Source organism: Lampetra fluviatilis, unplaced genomic scaffold (assembly GCF_964198595.1).
Source record: "Lampetra fluviatilis unplaced genomic scaffold, kcLamFluv1.1 SCAFFOLD_596, whole genome shotgun sequence".
In the NCBI taxonomy this organism is placed as follows: Eukaryota; Metazoa; Chordata; class Hyperoartia; order Petromyzontiformes; family Petromyzontidae; genus Lampetra; species Lampetra fluviatilis.
In genome coordinates this window covers 47,265-64,307 of record NW_027620557.1, presented here as the reverse complement: position 1 = coordinate 64,307, position 17,043 = coordinate 47,265, and the positions used below count along the sequence as shown (strand labels likewise).

The 17,043-nt window shown below is 62.9% G+C and overlaps 1 protein-coding gene across 1 annotated transcript; it reads left to right on the top strand.

The window, feature by feature from the left end:
• Positions 1-9,268: 9,268 nt before the first annotated feature.
• Positions 9,269-15,870, top strand: LOC144954059 (uncharacterized; the record flags this gene model as incomplete). Its single annotated transcript, XM_078884635.1, has 5 exons — positions 9,269-9,384; positions 13,030-13,146; positions 14,079-14,205; positions 15,492-15,576; positions 15,867-15,870. Coding segments are annotated over 5 exons (449 nt in total), but the record flags the coding sequence as incomplete, so codon positions are not given.
• Between the last annotated feature and the right edge of the window lie 1,173 nt (positions 15,871-17,043).

The following is a 17,043-nucleotide window of genomic DNA, read 5'->3' as shown; positions in this document are numbered from 1 at the left end:
TGTGCTCACCCACCCACTCACCCCCCCCCCAGTGTGCTCACACCACCCACTCACCCACTCACCCACTCACCCACCCACTCACCCACCCCCCCCCCCCAGTGTGCTCACCCACCCCACTCACCCACTCACCCACTCACCCACCCACTCACCCACCCCCCCCCCCCAGTGTGCTCACCCACCCACCCACTCACCCACCCCCCCCCCCCAGTGTGCTCACCCACCCACCCCACTCACCCACCCCCCCCAGTGTGCTCACCCACCCACCCACCCACTCACCCACCCCCCCCCCCCCAGTGTGCTCACCCACCCACTCACCCACCCACCCACCCACTCACCCACCCCCCCCCCAGTGTGCTCACCCACCCACTCACCCACCCACCCACTCACCCACCCACCCACCCCCCCCCCCCCAGTGTGCTCACCCACCCACTCACCCCCCCCCCAGTGTGCTCACCCACCCCACCCACCCACTCACCCACCCCCCCCCCCCCCAGTGTGCCCATCCACCCACCCACTGCACCCCCTCCCCCCCCCCAGTGTGCTCACCCACCCACTCACCCCCCCCCCCAGTGTGCTCACCCACCCACTCACCCACCCACTCACCCACCCACTCACCCACCCACCCACCCCCCCCCCCAGTGTGCTCACCCACCCACTCACCCCCCCCCCAGTGTGCTCACCCACCCACCCACTCACCCCACCCACCCACCCCCCCCCCCAGTGTGCTCACCCCACCCACTCACCCCCCCCCCCAGTGTGCTCACCCACCCACCCACCCCCCCCCCAGTGTGCTCACCCACCCACTCACCCACCCACTCACCCACCCACTCACCCTCCCCCCCCCCCCGTGTGCTCACCCACCCACTCACCCACCCACCCACTCACCCACCCACTCACTCACCCACCCACCCACTCACCCACCCACCCACCCACCCACTCACTCACCCACCCACCCACCCACTCACTCACCCACCCACTCACCCACCCACTCACCCACCCCCACTCACTCACCCACTCACCCACCCACTCACTCACCCACTCACTCACCCACTCACCCACCCACTCACCCACCCACTCACCCACTCACCCACCCACCCACTCACCCACCAACCCACTCACCCACCCACTCACCCACCCACCCACCCACTCACCCACCCACTCACCCACCCACCCACTCACCCCACCCACTCACCCACCCCACCCACTCACCCACCCCCCCCCCCCAGTGTGCCCATCCACCCACCCACTCACCCCACCCCCCCCCCCCAGTGTGCTCACCCACCCACTCACCCACCCACCCACTCACCCACCCACCCACCCCCCCCCCAGTGTGCTCACCCACCCACTCACCCCCCCCCCCAGTGTGCTCACCCACCCACTCACCCACCCACTCACCCACCCACTCACCCACCCACCCACCCCCCCCCAGTGTGCTCACCCACCCACCTCACCCCCCCCCCAGTGTGCTCACCCACCCACTCACCCCCCCCCCCAGTGTGCTCACCCACCCACTCACCCCCCCCCCCCCAGTGTGCTCACCCACCCACTCACCCCCCCCCCCCAGTGTGCTCACCCACCCACTCAACCACCCACTCACCCACCCACTCACCCACCCACCCACCCCCCCCCCAGTGTGCTCACCCACCCACTCACCCACCCACTCACCCACCCACTCACCCTCCCCCCCCCCCCCGTGTGCTCACCCACCCACTCACCCACCCACCCACTCACCCCCACTCACTCACTCACTCACCCACCCACCCACCCACCCACCCACTCACCCACCCACCCACCCACCCACTCACTCACCCACCCACCCACCCACTCACTCACCCACCCACTCACCCACCCACTCACCCACCCACCCACTCACCCACCAACCCACTCACCCACCCACTCACCCACCCACCCACCCACTCACCCACCCACTCACCCACCCACCCACCCACTCACCCACCCACTCACCCACCCACCCACCCACTCACTCACCCACTCACCCACCCACCCACTCACCCACCAACCCACTCACCCACCCACTCACCCACCCACCCACCCACTCACCCACCCACTCACCCACCCACCCACCCACTCACCCACCCACTCACTCACCCACCCACTCACCCCCCCCCCAGTGTGCTCACCCACTCACCCACCCACCCACTCACCCACCCACCCACCCCCCCCCCCAGTGTGCTCACCCACCCACTCACCCACCCACCCACTCACCCACCCACCCACCTTCCCCCCCAGTGTGCTCACCCACCCACTCACCCCCCCCCCAGTGTGCTCACCCACCCACTCACCCACCCACTCACCCACCCACCCACCCCCCCCCCCAGTGTGCTCACCCACCCACTCACCCACCCACCCACCCACTCACCCCCCCCCCCCGTGTGCTCACCCACCCACTCACCCACCCACCCACTCACCCACCCACTCACTCACCCACCCACCCACCCACTCACCCACCCACCCACCCACTCACTCACTCACCCACCCACCCACTCACCCACCCACTCACCCACCCCCCACTCACTCACCCACTCACCCACCCACCCACTCACCCACTCACCCACCCACCCACCCACTCACTCACCCACCCACCCACCCACCCCACTCACTCACCCACTCACCCACCCACTCACCCACCCCCCACTCACTCACCCACTCACCCACCCACCCATTCACCCACCCACCCACTCACCCACCCACCAACCCACTCACCCACCCACTCACTCACCCACCCACTCACCCACCCACCCACTCACCCACCCACTCACCCACCCACTCACCCACCCACTCACCCCCCCCCCAGTGTGCTCACCCACTCACCCACCCACTCACCCCCCCCCAGTGTGCTCACCCACCCACTCACCCACCCACTCACCCACCCCCCCCCAGTGTGCTCACCCACTCACCCACCCACCCACTCACCCCCCCCCAGTGTGCTCACCCACCCACTCACCCACCCACCCACTCACCCCCCCCCCAGTGTGCTCACCCACTCACCCACCCACCCACTCACCCCCCCCCAGTGTGCTCACCCACCCACTCACCCACCCACCCACTCACCCCCCCCCCCAGTGTGCTCACCCACCCACTCACCCCCCCCCCCAGTGTGCTCACCCACCCACTCACCCACCCACCCACTCACCCACCCACCCACCCCCCCCCCAGTGTGCTCACCCACCCACTCACCCCCCCCCCAGTGTGCTCACCCACCCACTCACCCACCCACTCACCCACCCACCCACCCCCCCCCCCAGTGTGCTCACCCACCCACTCACCCACCCACCCACTCACCCACCCACTCACCCCCCCCCCCCCCAGTGTGCTCACCCACTCACCCACCCACTCACCCACCCACCCACCCCCCCCCCCAGTGTGCTCACCCACCCACTCACCCCCCCCCCAGTGTGCTCACCCACCCACTCACCCACCCACTCACCCACCCCACCCACCCCCCCCCCAGTGTGCTCACCCACCCACTCACCCCCCCCCCCAGTGTGCTCACCCACCCACTCACCCACCCACCCACTCACCCACCCACTCACCCCCCCCCCCCCAGTGTGCTCACCCACTCACCCACCCACTCACCCACCCACTCTCCCACTCACCACACCCACCCACTCACCCCCCCCCCCAGTGTGCTCACCCACTCACCCACCCACTCCCCCCCCCCCCAGTGTGCTCACCCACTCACCCACCCACTCACCCACCCACCCACCCACTCACCCACCCACTCACCCACCCCCCCCCCCAGTGTGCTCACCCACTCACCCACCCACTCACCCACCCACCCACCCACCCACCCACTCACCCACCCACTCACCCACCCACCCACCCACTCACCCACCCACTCACCCACCCACTCACCCACTCACCCACCCACTCACCCCCCCCCCCCCCAGTGTGCTCACCCACTCACCCACCCACTCACCCACCCACCCACCCACCCACTCACCCACCCACCCACTCACCCACCCACCCACCCACTCACCCACCCACTCACCCACCCACTCACCCACTCACCCACCCACTCACCCCCCCCCCCCCAGTGTGCTCACCCAGCAGTCTGGTGGCTGCATCACCCTGAGTCCTCGTCCAGGGAGCAAAACCTTCCACAATGGCCGCTTGGTGGAGGGTGACGTCACCTTGTACCACGTGAGTCACCCCCCCCCCTCGTCACCCCCCCCCCCCTCGTCACCCCCCCCCCTCGTCACCCCCCCTCTCCCCTCGTCACCCCCCCTCTCCCCTTCGGTGAATTTCAACCGCCACCACCATCATCACCATCACCACCACCACCGCCACCACCATCATCGCCATCATCGCCACCACCACCACCATCATCACCATCATCGCCACCACCATCATCACCATCATCACCACCACCGCCACCACCATCATCACCATCATCGCCACCACCACCCCCACCACCATCACCATCACCACCACCACCACTACCGCCACCACCACCACCTCCGCCACCACCACTACCATCACCACCACCACCTCCGCCACTACCATCACCATCCACCACCACCACCCTCACCACCACCTCCATCACCACCACCCCCACCACCATCACTACCACCACCACCACTACCATCACCACCGCCACCACCCTCACCACCACCACCACCACCACCCTCACCACCACCATCACCTCCACCACCATCACCCCCACCACCTCCCCCACCACCACCATCACCACCACCATCACCTCCCCCACCACCACCATCACCCCCACCACCTCCCCCACCACCATCACCTCCCCCACCACCATCACCACCTTCCCCACCACCATCACCACCCCCACCGCCACCATCACCACCACCACCACCTCCCCCACCACCACCACCACCACCTCCCCCACCACCGCCACCATCACCACCACCATCACCACCACCACCACCTCCCCCGCCACCGCCACCATCACCACCACCATCACCACCACCACCATCACCATGATGTCTCCTGCGGTGTGAACTTGGCAGGGCGACCGGCTCGTCTTTGGCGGAGAGTTCTACTTCAGACTCGCCTGGCCCCGTGGTGGTGGTGGTGGTGGTGGTGGCGGTGGTGGTGGAGGTTCGTCGGTACATCCTCATCAGCAGCGCCAGCGCCACTTTGAGTTTGCCAAAGAGGAGCTCTTGACGGCGCAGCGAGAACGGTGAGTGGGTGAGTGGGTGAGTGGGTGAGTGGGTGAGTGGGTGGGTGAGTGGGTGGGTGAGTGGGTGGGTGAGTGGGTGGGTGGGTGGGTGGGTGGGTGGGTGGGTGGGTGGGTGGGTTGGTGAGTGGGTGGGTGGGTGGGTGTTTAGTTGGGTAGGTTGGTGGGTGGGTGGGTGAGTGAATGTATAGTTGGGTAGGTTGGTTGGTGGGTGGGTGGGTGAGTGAATGTATAGTTGGGTAGGTTGGTGGGTGGGTGGGTGAGTGGGTGAGTGAGTGTTTAGTTGGGTAGGTTGGTGGGTGGGTTTGTGGGTGAGTGAGTGGGTGGGTGGGTGAGTGTTTAGTTGGGTGGGTTGGTGAGTGGGTTGGTGGGTGGGTGAGTGGGTGTTCAGTTGGGTAGGTTGGTGGGTGGGTGGGTGAGTGAGTGTTTAGTTGGGTAGGTTGGTGGGTGGGTTGGTGGGTGCGTTGGTGGGTGGGTGGGTGAGTGTTTAGTTGGGTGGGTTGGTGGGTGGGTGAGTGGGTTGGTGGGTGGGTGAGTGGGTGTTTAGTTGGGTAGGTTGGTGGGTGGGTGAGTGAGTGTATAGTTGGGTAGGTTGGTGGGTTGGTGGGTGAGTGGGTGTTTAGTTGGGTAGGTTGGTGGGTGGGTGAGTGGGTTGGTGGCTGGGTGAGTGGTTGGGTGGATGGGTGAGTGTTTGGGCGGATGGGTGAGTGGTTGGTGGGTGGGTGAGTGGGTTGGTGAGTGGGTTGGTCGGTGATTTGGTGTGTAGGTGAGTGGGTCGCTGGGTGGGTGAGTGGATCGTGGGTGGGTGGGTGAGTGGGTGGGTGGGTGAGCGGGTGGGTGGGTGGGTCGGTGGGTGAGTGGGTGAGTGGGTGGGTGGGTCGGTGGGTGGGTGGGTGGGCGGGTGGGCGAGCGGGTGGGTCGGTGGGCGGGTGAGCGGGTGGGTGGGGCGAGTGAGCGGGTGGGCGGGTGGGTCGGTGGGCGGGTGTGTGAGTGGGTGGGTGGGTGGGTGAGTGGGTGGGTGGGTGAGCGGGTGGGTGGGTGAGCGGGGTGGGCGGGTGAGCGGGGTGGGCGGGTGGGCGAGTGGGTGAGTGTTTAGTTGGGTGGGTTGGTGGGTGGGTGAGTGGGTGGGTGGGTGGGTGGGTAGGTGGGTGAGTGGGTGGGTGGGTGGGTGGGTGGGTGAGCGGGTGGGTGGGCGGGTGAGCGGGTGAGCAGGCGGGTGGGCGGGTGAGCGGGTGGGTGGGTGGGCGGGTGGGCGGGTGGGCGGGTGGGCGGGTGGGTCGGTGGGCCGGTGGGTCGGTGGGCCGGTGGGCGGGCGGGCGGGGCGGGTAGGTCGGTGGGTGGGTGGCTGGCTGAGTTGAGCGAGAGCCAGTTGCCCAACGAGCGGCGGGTGACGTGACCTTGGCACTTGCGGTGCTGCGCCTTTACCCCCCCCCCCCCCCACCCACTAATCCACCAACTCACTAACCCACCGACCCACTCACCCACCCCCCCACCAACCTACCCAACTGAACACCCACCCACCAACCCACCAACCTACCCAACTAAACACTCACCCACCCACCCACCCACCAACCCACCAACCTACCCAACTAAACACTCACCCACCCACCAACCTACCCAACTAAACACTCACCCACCCACCCACCAACCCACCAACCACCCAACTAAACACTCACCCACCCACCAACCTACCCAACTAAACACCCACTCACCCACCAACCCACCAACCTACCCAACTAAACACCCACTTACCCACCCACCAACCCACCAACCTACCCAACTAAACACTCACCCACCCACCAACCTACCCAACTAAACACTCACCCACCCACCAACCTACCCAACTAAACACCCACTTACCCACCCACCAACCCACCAACCTACCCAACTAAACACTCACCCACCCACCAACCTACCCAACTAAACACTCACCCACCCACCACCTACCCAACTAAACACCCACCCACCAACCTACCCAACTAAACACCCACTCACTCACCCACCCACCAACCTACCCAACTAAACACTCACCCACTCACCCACCCACCAACCTACCCAACTAAACACTCACCCACCCACCAACCTACCCAACTAAACACTCACCCACCCACCAACCTACCCAACTAAACACCCACTTACCCACCCACCAACCCACCAACCTACCCAACTAAACACTCACCCACCCACCAACCTACCCAACTAAACACTCACCCACCCACCAACCTACCCAACTAAACACCCACCCACCAACCTACCCCAACTAAACACCCACTCACTCACCCACCCACCAACCTACCCAACTAAACACTCACCCACTCACCCACCCACCAACCTACCCAACTAAACACCCACCCACACCAACTAAACACTCACTCACCCACCTCACCCACACACCAACCTACCCAACTAAACACTCACCCACTCACCCAACTAAACACCCACCCACTCACCCACCCACCCACCTACCTACCCAACTAAACACTCACCCACACACCCACCCACCAACCTACCCAACTAAACACTCACTCACCCACCCACACACCCACCCACCAACCTACCCAACTAAACACTCACTCACCCTCCCACACACCCACCCACCAACTTACCCAACTAAACACTCACTCACCCACCCACCCACCAACCTACCCAACTAAACACCCACTCACCCACCCACCCAACTAAACACCGACCCACTCACCCACACACCCACCCACCAACCTACCCACTAAACACTCACTCACTCACCCACCCACCCAACTAAACACCCACTCACTCACCCCACCCACCCAACTAAACACCCACCCACAAACCTACCCAACTAAACATCCATTCACTCACCCAACTAAACACCCACTCACCCACCAACCTACCCTACTAAACACCCACTCACCCACCCACCCAACTAAACACCCACCCACTCACCCACACACCCACCCACCAACCTACCCACTAAACACTCACTCACCCACCCACCCACCCAACTAAACACCCACTCACTCACCCACCCACCCAACTAAACACCCACCCACAAACCTACCCAACTAAACATCCACTCACTCACCCAACTAAACACCCACTCACCCACCAACCTACCCACTAAACACTCACTCACCCACCCACCCAACTAAACACCCACCCACCCAACTAAACACCCACTCACTCACCCACCCACCCAACTAAACACCCACCCACAAACCTACCCAACTAAACATCCACTCACTCACCCAACTAAACACCCACTCACCCACCAACCTACCCACTAAACACTCACTCACTCATCCACCCACCCAACTAAACACCCACCCCACCCAACTAAACACCCACTCACACCACCCACCCAACTAAACACCCACCCACCCAACTAAACACCCACTCACTCACCCACCCACCCAACTAAACACCCACCCCACAAACCTACCCAACTAAACATCCACTCACTCACCCAACTAAACACCCACTCACCCACCAACCTACCCACTAAACACTCACTCACTCACCCACCCCAACTAAACACCCACCCACCCAACTAAACACCCACTCACTCACCCACCCACCCAACTAAACACCCACCCACCCAACTAAACACCCCACTCACTCACCCACCCACCCAATTAAACACTCACCCCACAAACCTACCCAACTAAACATCCACTCACTCACCCAACTAAACACCCACTCACCCACCAACCTACCCACTAAAACACTCACTCACTCACCCACCCAACTAAACACCCACCCACCCAACTAAACACCCACTCACTCACCCACCCACCCAACTAAACACCCACCCACCCAACTAAACACCCACTCACTCACCCACCCACCCAACTAAACACCCACCCACAAACCTACCCAACTAAACATCCACTCACTCACCCAACTAAACACCCACCCACCCAACTAAACACCCACTCACTCACCCACCCACCCAACTAAACACCCACCCACCCAACTAAACACCCACTCACTCACCCACCCACCCAACTAAACACCCACCCACAAACCTACCCAACTAAACATCCACTCACTCACCCAACTAAACACTCACCCACCCCCACCCACCCCCCCCCCACCCAGGGTCGAGGTGGAGGGTATCCGCAGTTCGTGAGCGTGCCGGCAGGGAGGAGGCCCTGGCGGAGCTGAGGGCCGCCCACAGGGAGACGGAGCGTCTCAGACGGCAGTACGAGGAGCGCATCCGTGGACTCGAGGACAACCTGGTGGGTGGTGGTGGTGGTGGGGGGGTGGTGGGAGTGGTGGTGGTGGTGTCTGCCTCACACCTAACTTCATTCACTCACTCAGTAACTCACTCACTCACCCACTAACTCAGTAACTCACTCACTAACTCAGTAACTCACTCACTCACCCACCCACTCACTCACCCACTCACTCAGTAACTCACTCACTCACTCAGTCACTCGCTCATTCACTCACTCATTCACCCACTCACCCACCCACTCACTCATTCACCCACTCGCTCACCCACTCGCTCACCCACCCACTCACTCACCTACTCACTCACCCACTCACCCACCCACTCACCCACTCACTCACTCACCCACCCACTCACTCACCCACTCACTCACCCACCCACTCACTCACTCACCCACTCACCCACCCACTCACTCACCCACTCACCCACCCACTCACCCACCCACTCACTCACTCACCCACTCACTCACCCACTCACCCACTCACCCACCCACCCACTCACTCACTCACTCACCCACTCACCCACCCACTCACCCACCCACCCACCCACCCACCCACTCACTCACTCACTCACCCACCCACCCACCCACCCACTCACTCACTCACCCACTCACTCACCCACCCACCCACCCACTCACTCACTCACCCACTCACTCACTCACCCACTCACCCACCCACTCACTCACCCACCCACTCACTCACTCACCCACCCACCCACCCACTCACTCACCCACTCACTCACTCACTCACTCACCCACTCACTCACTCACTCACCCACTCACCCACTCACCCACCCACCCACTCACTCACTCACTCACTCACCCACCCACTCACCCACCCACTCACCCACCCACCCACCCACTCACTCACCCACCCACTCACTCACTCACTCACTCACTCACTCACTCACCCACCCACTCACTCACTCACTCACCCACTCACTCACTCACTCACTCACTCACCCACCCACCCACCCACTCACCACCCACCCACCCACCCACCCACTCACTCACTCACCCACTCACTCACCCACTCACCCACCCCACCCACTCACTCACCCACTCACTCACCCACTCACTCACCCACTCACTCACCCACCCACTCACCCACCCACTCACTCACTCACCCACTCACTCACTCACTCACTCACCCACTCACCCACCCACTCACTCACCCACCCACTCACTCACTCACCCACTCACTCACTCACCCACCCACCCACTCACCCACCCACCCACTCACCCACCCACTCACCCACCCACTCACCCACCCACTCACCCACCCACTCACCCACTCACTCACCCAACCACCCACTCACTCACCCACCCACCCACTCACTCACCCACCCACCCACTCATTCACTCACCCACCCACCCACCCACTCACCCACTCACTCACTCACTCACCCACCCACTCACCCACTCACCCACTCACTCACCCACTCACCCACCCACCCACTCACCCACTCACCCACTCACCCACCCACCCACTCACCCACCCACCCACCCACCCACCCACTCACTCACCCACCCACCCACCCACCCACTCACTCACTCACTCACCCACTCACCCACTCACTCACCCACTCACTCACCCACTCACTCACTCACCCACTCACTCACCCACCCACTCACCCACCTACTCACTCACTCACCCACTCACTCACTCACTCACTCACCCACTCACCCACCCACCCACTCACTCACCCACCCACTCACTCACCCACCCACTCCACTCACCCACCCACTCACTCACTCACTCACTCACCCACCCACTCACCCCACCCACTCACCCACCCACTCACTCACCCACTCACTCACCCCACCCACCCACTCACTCACTCACTCACCCACCCACTCACTCACTCACTCACTCACCCACTCACTCACTCACCCACCCACCCACTCACTCACTCACCCACCCACCCACTCACTCACTCACCCACCCACCCACTCACCCACCCACCCACTCACCCACCCACCCACCCACCCACTCACCCACCCACCCACCCACCCACTCACTCACCCACTCACTCACCCACTCACTCACTCACCCACTCACTCACCCACCCACCCACTCACCCACCCACTCACCCACTCACCCACTCACTCACCCACTCACCCACTCACCCACTCACTCACCCACCCACCCACTCACCCACTCACCCACCCACCCACCCACCCACCCACTCACTCACCCACCCACCCACCCACTCACTCACCCACTCACCCACCCACTCACCCACCCACTCACCCAACCACCCACTCACTCACCCACCCACCCACCCACTCATTCACTCACCCACCCACCCACTCACTCACCCACTCACTCACCCACCCACCCACTCACCCACCCACTCACCCACTCACTCACCCAACCACCCACTCACTCACCCACCCACCCACTCATTCACTCACCCACCCACCCACCCACTCACCCACCCACTCACTCACCCACTCACTCACTCACTCACCCACCCACTCACCCACTCACCCACTCACTCACCCACTCACCCACCCACCCACCCACTCACCCACCCACCCACTCACCCACTCACCCACTCACCCACCCACCCACTCACCCACCCACCCACCCACCCACCCACCCACTCACTCACCCACCCACCCACCCACTCACTCACTCACTCACCCACTCACTCACTCACCCACCCACTCACTCACCCACTCACCCACTCACCCACCCACCCACTCACTCACCCACTCACCCACCCATCCACTCACTCGGGGCTAGCAGGACACGGACACATTGTTGTCGTCATTTTTATTCTCGTTTTTGCTTCTTTCCGTAAAGTCGCGTAGTTAGAAAACTAAAAAACTAAAACAAATTAAAAAATTTAAATAAAAAATAATAAAAATTCTAAATTGAATATAAAAAATACACGTTACGAACGTCGCCACTGGGCGGACGCGGATCTGGAGCTCACAACTTTGCCGATGTCCGCCGACCCGGGACTTGCCCCTCCCGGCAGTGGAGGCTCTACCCTGGGCGGTGGTGGAGGTGGTGGTGGCGGTGGTGGTGGTGGCGATGGCGGTGGTGGTGGCGATGGCGGTAGTGGTGGTGATGATGATGGTGGCGGTGGTGGTGGCTGTGATTGTGGTGGCGGGTGGCGGTGGTGGTGGTGGTGGTGGTGGTGTCGGTGGCTGTGATGGTGGCGTTGGTGGCGGTGGTGGTAGTTGTGATTGTGGCGGTGTTGGTGGTGTCGGTGGCTGTGGTGGTGGCGGTGGTGGTGGCGGTGGTTGCGGTGGTGGTGGTTGTGGTGGTGTCGGTGCCTGTGATGGTGGTGGTGGTGGCGGTGGTGGTGGCGGTGGTGGTGGTGGCTGTTATGGTTGCGGTGGTGGTGGTTGTGGTGGTGGTGTCGGTGGCTGTGATGGTTGTGGTGGTGGTGGTTGTGATTGTGGCGGTGGCGGGTGGCGGCGGTGGTTGCGGTGGTGGTGGTGGTGGCGGCGGTGGTGATGGTGGTGGTGGTGGTGGTGGTGGCGGCGGCGGTGGTGATGATGGTGGTGGTGGTGGTGGTGATGATGATGGTGGTGATGGTGGTGGTTGCGGCGGTGGTGATGATGATGGTGGTGGTGATGGTGGTGGTGGTGGTGGTGATGATGATGGTGGTGGTGGTACTGCTCTTGTCTCGCCAGGAGGAGGAGCGTGAGAGGGCTCGCCTGGCTGTGCGCGACTTGGAGGGCGACAAGAGAGTTCTGGAGATGCAGGCGGAGATGAAGAGACGGGTGGAGGACATGCACTCACCTCGCCAGGTGAGTGGGTGAGTGAGTGGGTGGGTGAGTGGGTGAGTGGGTGAGTGAGTGGGTGGGTGGGTGGGTGAGTGGGTGCGTGGGTGTTTGAGTGGGTGGGTGGGTGGGTGAGTGGGTGCGTGGGTGTTTGAGTGGGTGGGTGGGTGAGTGAGTGAGTGGGTGGGCGGGTGGGTGAGCGGGTGGGTGAGCGGGTGGGCGGGTGGGGGAGCGGGTGGGTGAGCGGGTGGGTGGGTGGGGGAGCGGGTGGGCGGGTGGGTGGGTGAATGATCGGGTGGGTGGGTGGGTGGGTGAATGATCGGGTGGGTGGGTGAGCGACTGAGCGAGTGTGTGGGTGAGCGTGTGAGCGAGGTGGGTGTGTGGGCGAGCGAGCGGGTGGGTGGGCGGGCGAGCGAGCGGGTGGGTGGGCGGGCGAGCGAGCGGGTGGGTGGGCGGGCGAGCGAGCGGGTGGGTGGGCGGGCGAGCGAGCGGGTGGGTGGGCGGGCGAGCGAGCGGGGTGGGTGGGCGAGCGAGCGGGTGGGTGGGCGAGCGGGTGGGTGGGCGAGCGAGCGGGTGGGTGGGCGAGCGAGCGGGTGGGTGGGCGAGCGAGCGGGTGGGTGGGCGAGCGAGCGGGTGGGTGGGCGAGCGAGCGGGTGGGTGGGCGAGCGAGCGGGTGGGTGGGCGAGCGAGCGGGTGGGTGGGCGAGCGAGCGGGTGGGTGGGCGAGCGGGTGGGTGGGCGAGCGAGCGAGCGGGTGGGTGGGTGTGTGAGCGAGCGGGTGGGCGGGTGGGTGGGTGAGCGAGTGTGCGGGTGGGTGGGTGAGCGACTGAGCGAGTGTGTGGGTTAGCGACTGAGCGAGTGTGTGGGTTAGCGTGTGAGCGAGGTGGGCGTGTGGGCGAGCGAGCGAGTGGGTAGGTAAGTGAGCGAGTGTCCTCTCCCCTCCCCCCCACGGTGTGACAGTCCCCGTGCCAGGCGCGGTGCACGAGCCGCACTCCGCTGTTGCTGTCGGCGCTGGAGGACGAGAGGCAGCAGCTGTCACAGCAGATCCAGCGCAGGAAGCAGATTACACAGCGGACACTCACACCAGGTGGAGGTGGAGGTGGTGGTGGAGGTGGTGGTGGAGGTGGAGGTGGTGGTGGAGGTGGTGGTGGAGGTGGTGGTGGAGGTGGTGGTGGAGGTGGTGATGGTGGTGGTAGTGATGAATGATGGTGGTGGTGGTGGTGGAGGTGGTGATGGTGGTGGTAGTGATGAATGATGGTGGTGGTGGTGGTGGAGGTGGTGATGGTGGTGGTGAAGGTGGTGGTGATGGTGGGGGAGGTGGTGGTGGTGGTGGAGATAAACGAGGTGGAGGTGGTGGAGGAGGAGGGTGATGGTGGTGGGGGAGGTGATGGTGGTGATGGTGGTGGTGGAGGTGGTGGTGGAGGTGGTGATGGTGATGATGATGGTGATGGTGGTGGTGATGGTGGGGGAGGTGGTGGTGGTGGTGATGGTGATGGTGGTGGTGATGGTGGTGGTGATGGTGGGGGAGGTGGTGGTGGTGATGGTGGTGGAGGTGATGGTGATGGTGGTGGTGATGGTGGGGGTGATGGTGGTGGTGGTGGTGATGGTGGTGGTAGTGGTGGTGGTAGTGGTGGTGGTGGAGGTGGTGGTGATGGAGGTGGTGGTGGAGGTGGAGGTGGTGGTGGAGGTGGTGGTGGTGGTGGTGGAGGTGGTGGAGGTGGAGACGAAGGAGGTGATTATGGAGGTGGTGGAGATGTTGACCACCTCGCCTGGTCTACAGGAGGTCGTGGGTTCCATACCGGACCCTGACGATGCCTGCTGCTGCTGCTGCTGTAAATGTGGAGTCTGCGTCTCTCTCTGTGGCTGTGAGATGTTGACTACCTCGCCTGGTCTAAACCCGATTGTGGCCGTGTGGTATTTGTGGTGATTGTGGTGATTGTGGTGATTGTGGTGATTGTGGTGATTGTGGTGATTGTGGTGATGGTGGTGGTTGTGGTTGTGGTGGTGGTGGTGATGGTGGTGGTGGTGATGGTGGTGGTGATGGTGGTGGTGATGGTGGTGGTGATTGTGGTGATGGTGGTGATTGTGGTGATTGTGGTGGTGATTGTGGTGATGGTGGTGATGATGGTGATGATGGTGGTGATGGTGGTGATGATGGTGGTGATGATGGTGGTGGTGATGGTGGTGATTGTGGTGATTGTGGTGGTTGTGGTGGTTGTGGTGATTGTGGTGATTGTGGTGGTGGTGGTGATGGTGGTGATGGTGGTGGTTGTGGTGGTTGTGGTGGTTGTGGTGGTGATTGTTGTCGTGTGGTGATTGTGGTGATTGTGGTAATTGTTGTTGTTGTTGTTGTCCTCCTGCTGTGCCCCGCAGACAACGTCCGCGAGCCGTGGGTCTGGGCGCTGTGCCGCCGGCTGTTGGGGCCTCCGGCTGTGCCGGGCGGGGCGGAGACACCGGGGCAGGGAGAGGGTGGTGGTGGAGGTGGTGGAGGTGGTGGAGGTGGTGGAGGTGGTGGGGGTGGTGGTGGTGTCGGTGGTGGTGGTGGTGCTGGGGGTGGTGGTGGGGGTGGTGGTGGGGGTGGTGGTGTCGGTGGTGGTGTCGGTGGTGGTGTCGGTGGTGGTGTCGGTGGTGGTGGTGGTGGTGGTGGTGGGGGTGGTGGTGGGGGTGTCGGTGGTGGTGGTGGTGTCAGCGCTGAGATGGAGCTCATAGGGGAACTCCTGCAAGGCCTGGACACTGCACGGAGGGCAGGTGAGGTGGGGGGTGGTGGGGGGTGGTGAGGGGTGGTGGGGGGGTGGGGGGTGGTGGGGGGGGTGGGGGGTGGTGGGGGGGTGGTGGGGGGTGGTGGGGGGGTGGGGGGGGGAGATCCTCTGTGTAGCCTGACACACACACAGTGACACACACAGTGACACACACAGTGACACACACACACACACACAGTGACACACACAGTGACACACACACACACAGTGACACACACAGTGACACACACAGTGACACACACACACACAGTGACACACACAGTGACACACACAGTGACACACACACACACAGTGACACACACAGTGACACACACACAGTGACACACACAGTGACACACACACACAGTGACACACAGTGACACACACACACAGTGACACACACACACACAGTGACACACACACACAGTGACACACACACACAGTGACACACACACACACAGTGACACACACACACAGTGACACACACACACAGTGACACACACACACTGACACACACACACAGTGACACACACAGTGACACACACACACAGTGACACACACAGTGACACACACACACACAGTGACACACAGTGACACACACACACACACAGTGACACACACAGTGACACACACACAGTGACACACACACACACAGTGACACACACACACACAGTGACACACACACAGTGACACACACACACACACAGTGACACACACACACACAGTGACACACACACACTGACACACACACACAGTGACACACACACAGTGACACACACACAGTGACACACACAGTGACACACAGTGACACACACAGTGACACACACACACACAGTGACACACACACACACACACACAGTGACACACACACACTGACACACACACACAGTGACACACACACAGTGACACACACACAGTGACACACACAGTGACACACAGTGACACACACAGTGACACACACACACACAGTGACACACACACACACAGTGACACACACACAGTGACACACACACAGTGACACACACACAGTGACACACAGTGACACACACACACAGTGACACACACACAGTGACACAGACACACACACAGTGACACACACACACAGTGACACACACACACAGTGACACACACACACACACACAGTGACACACACACACAGTGACACACACACAGTGACACACACACAG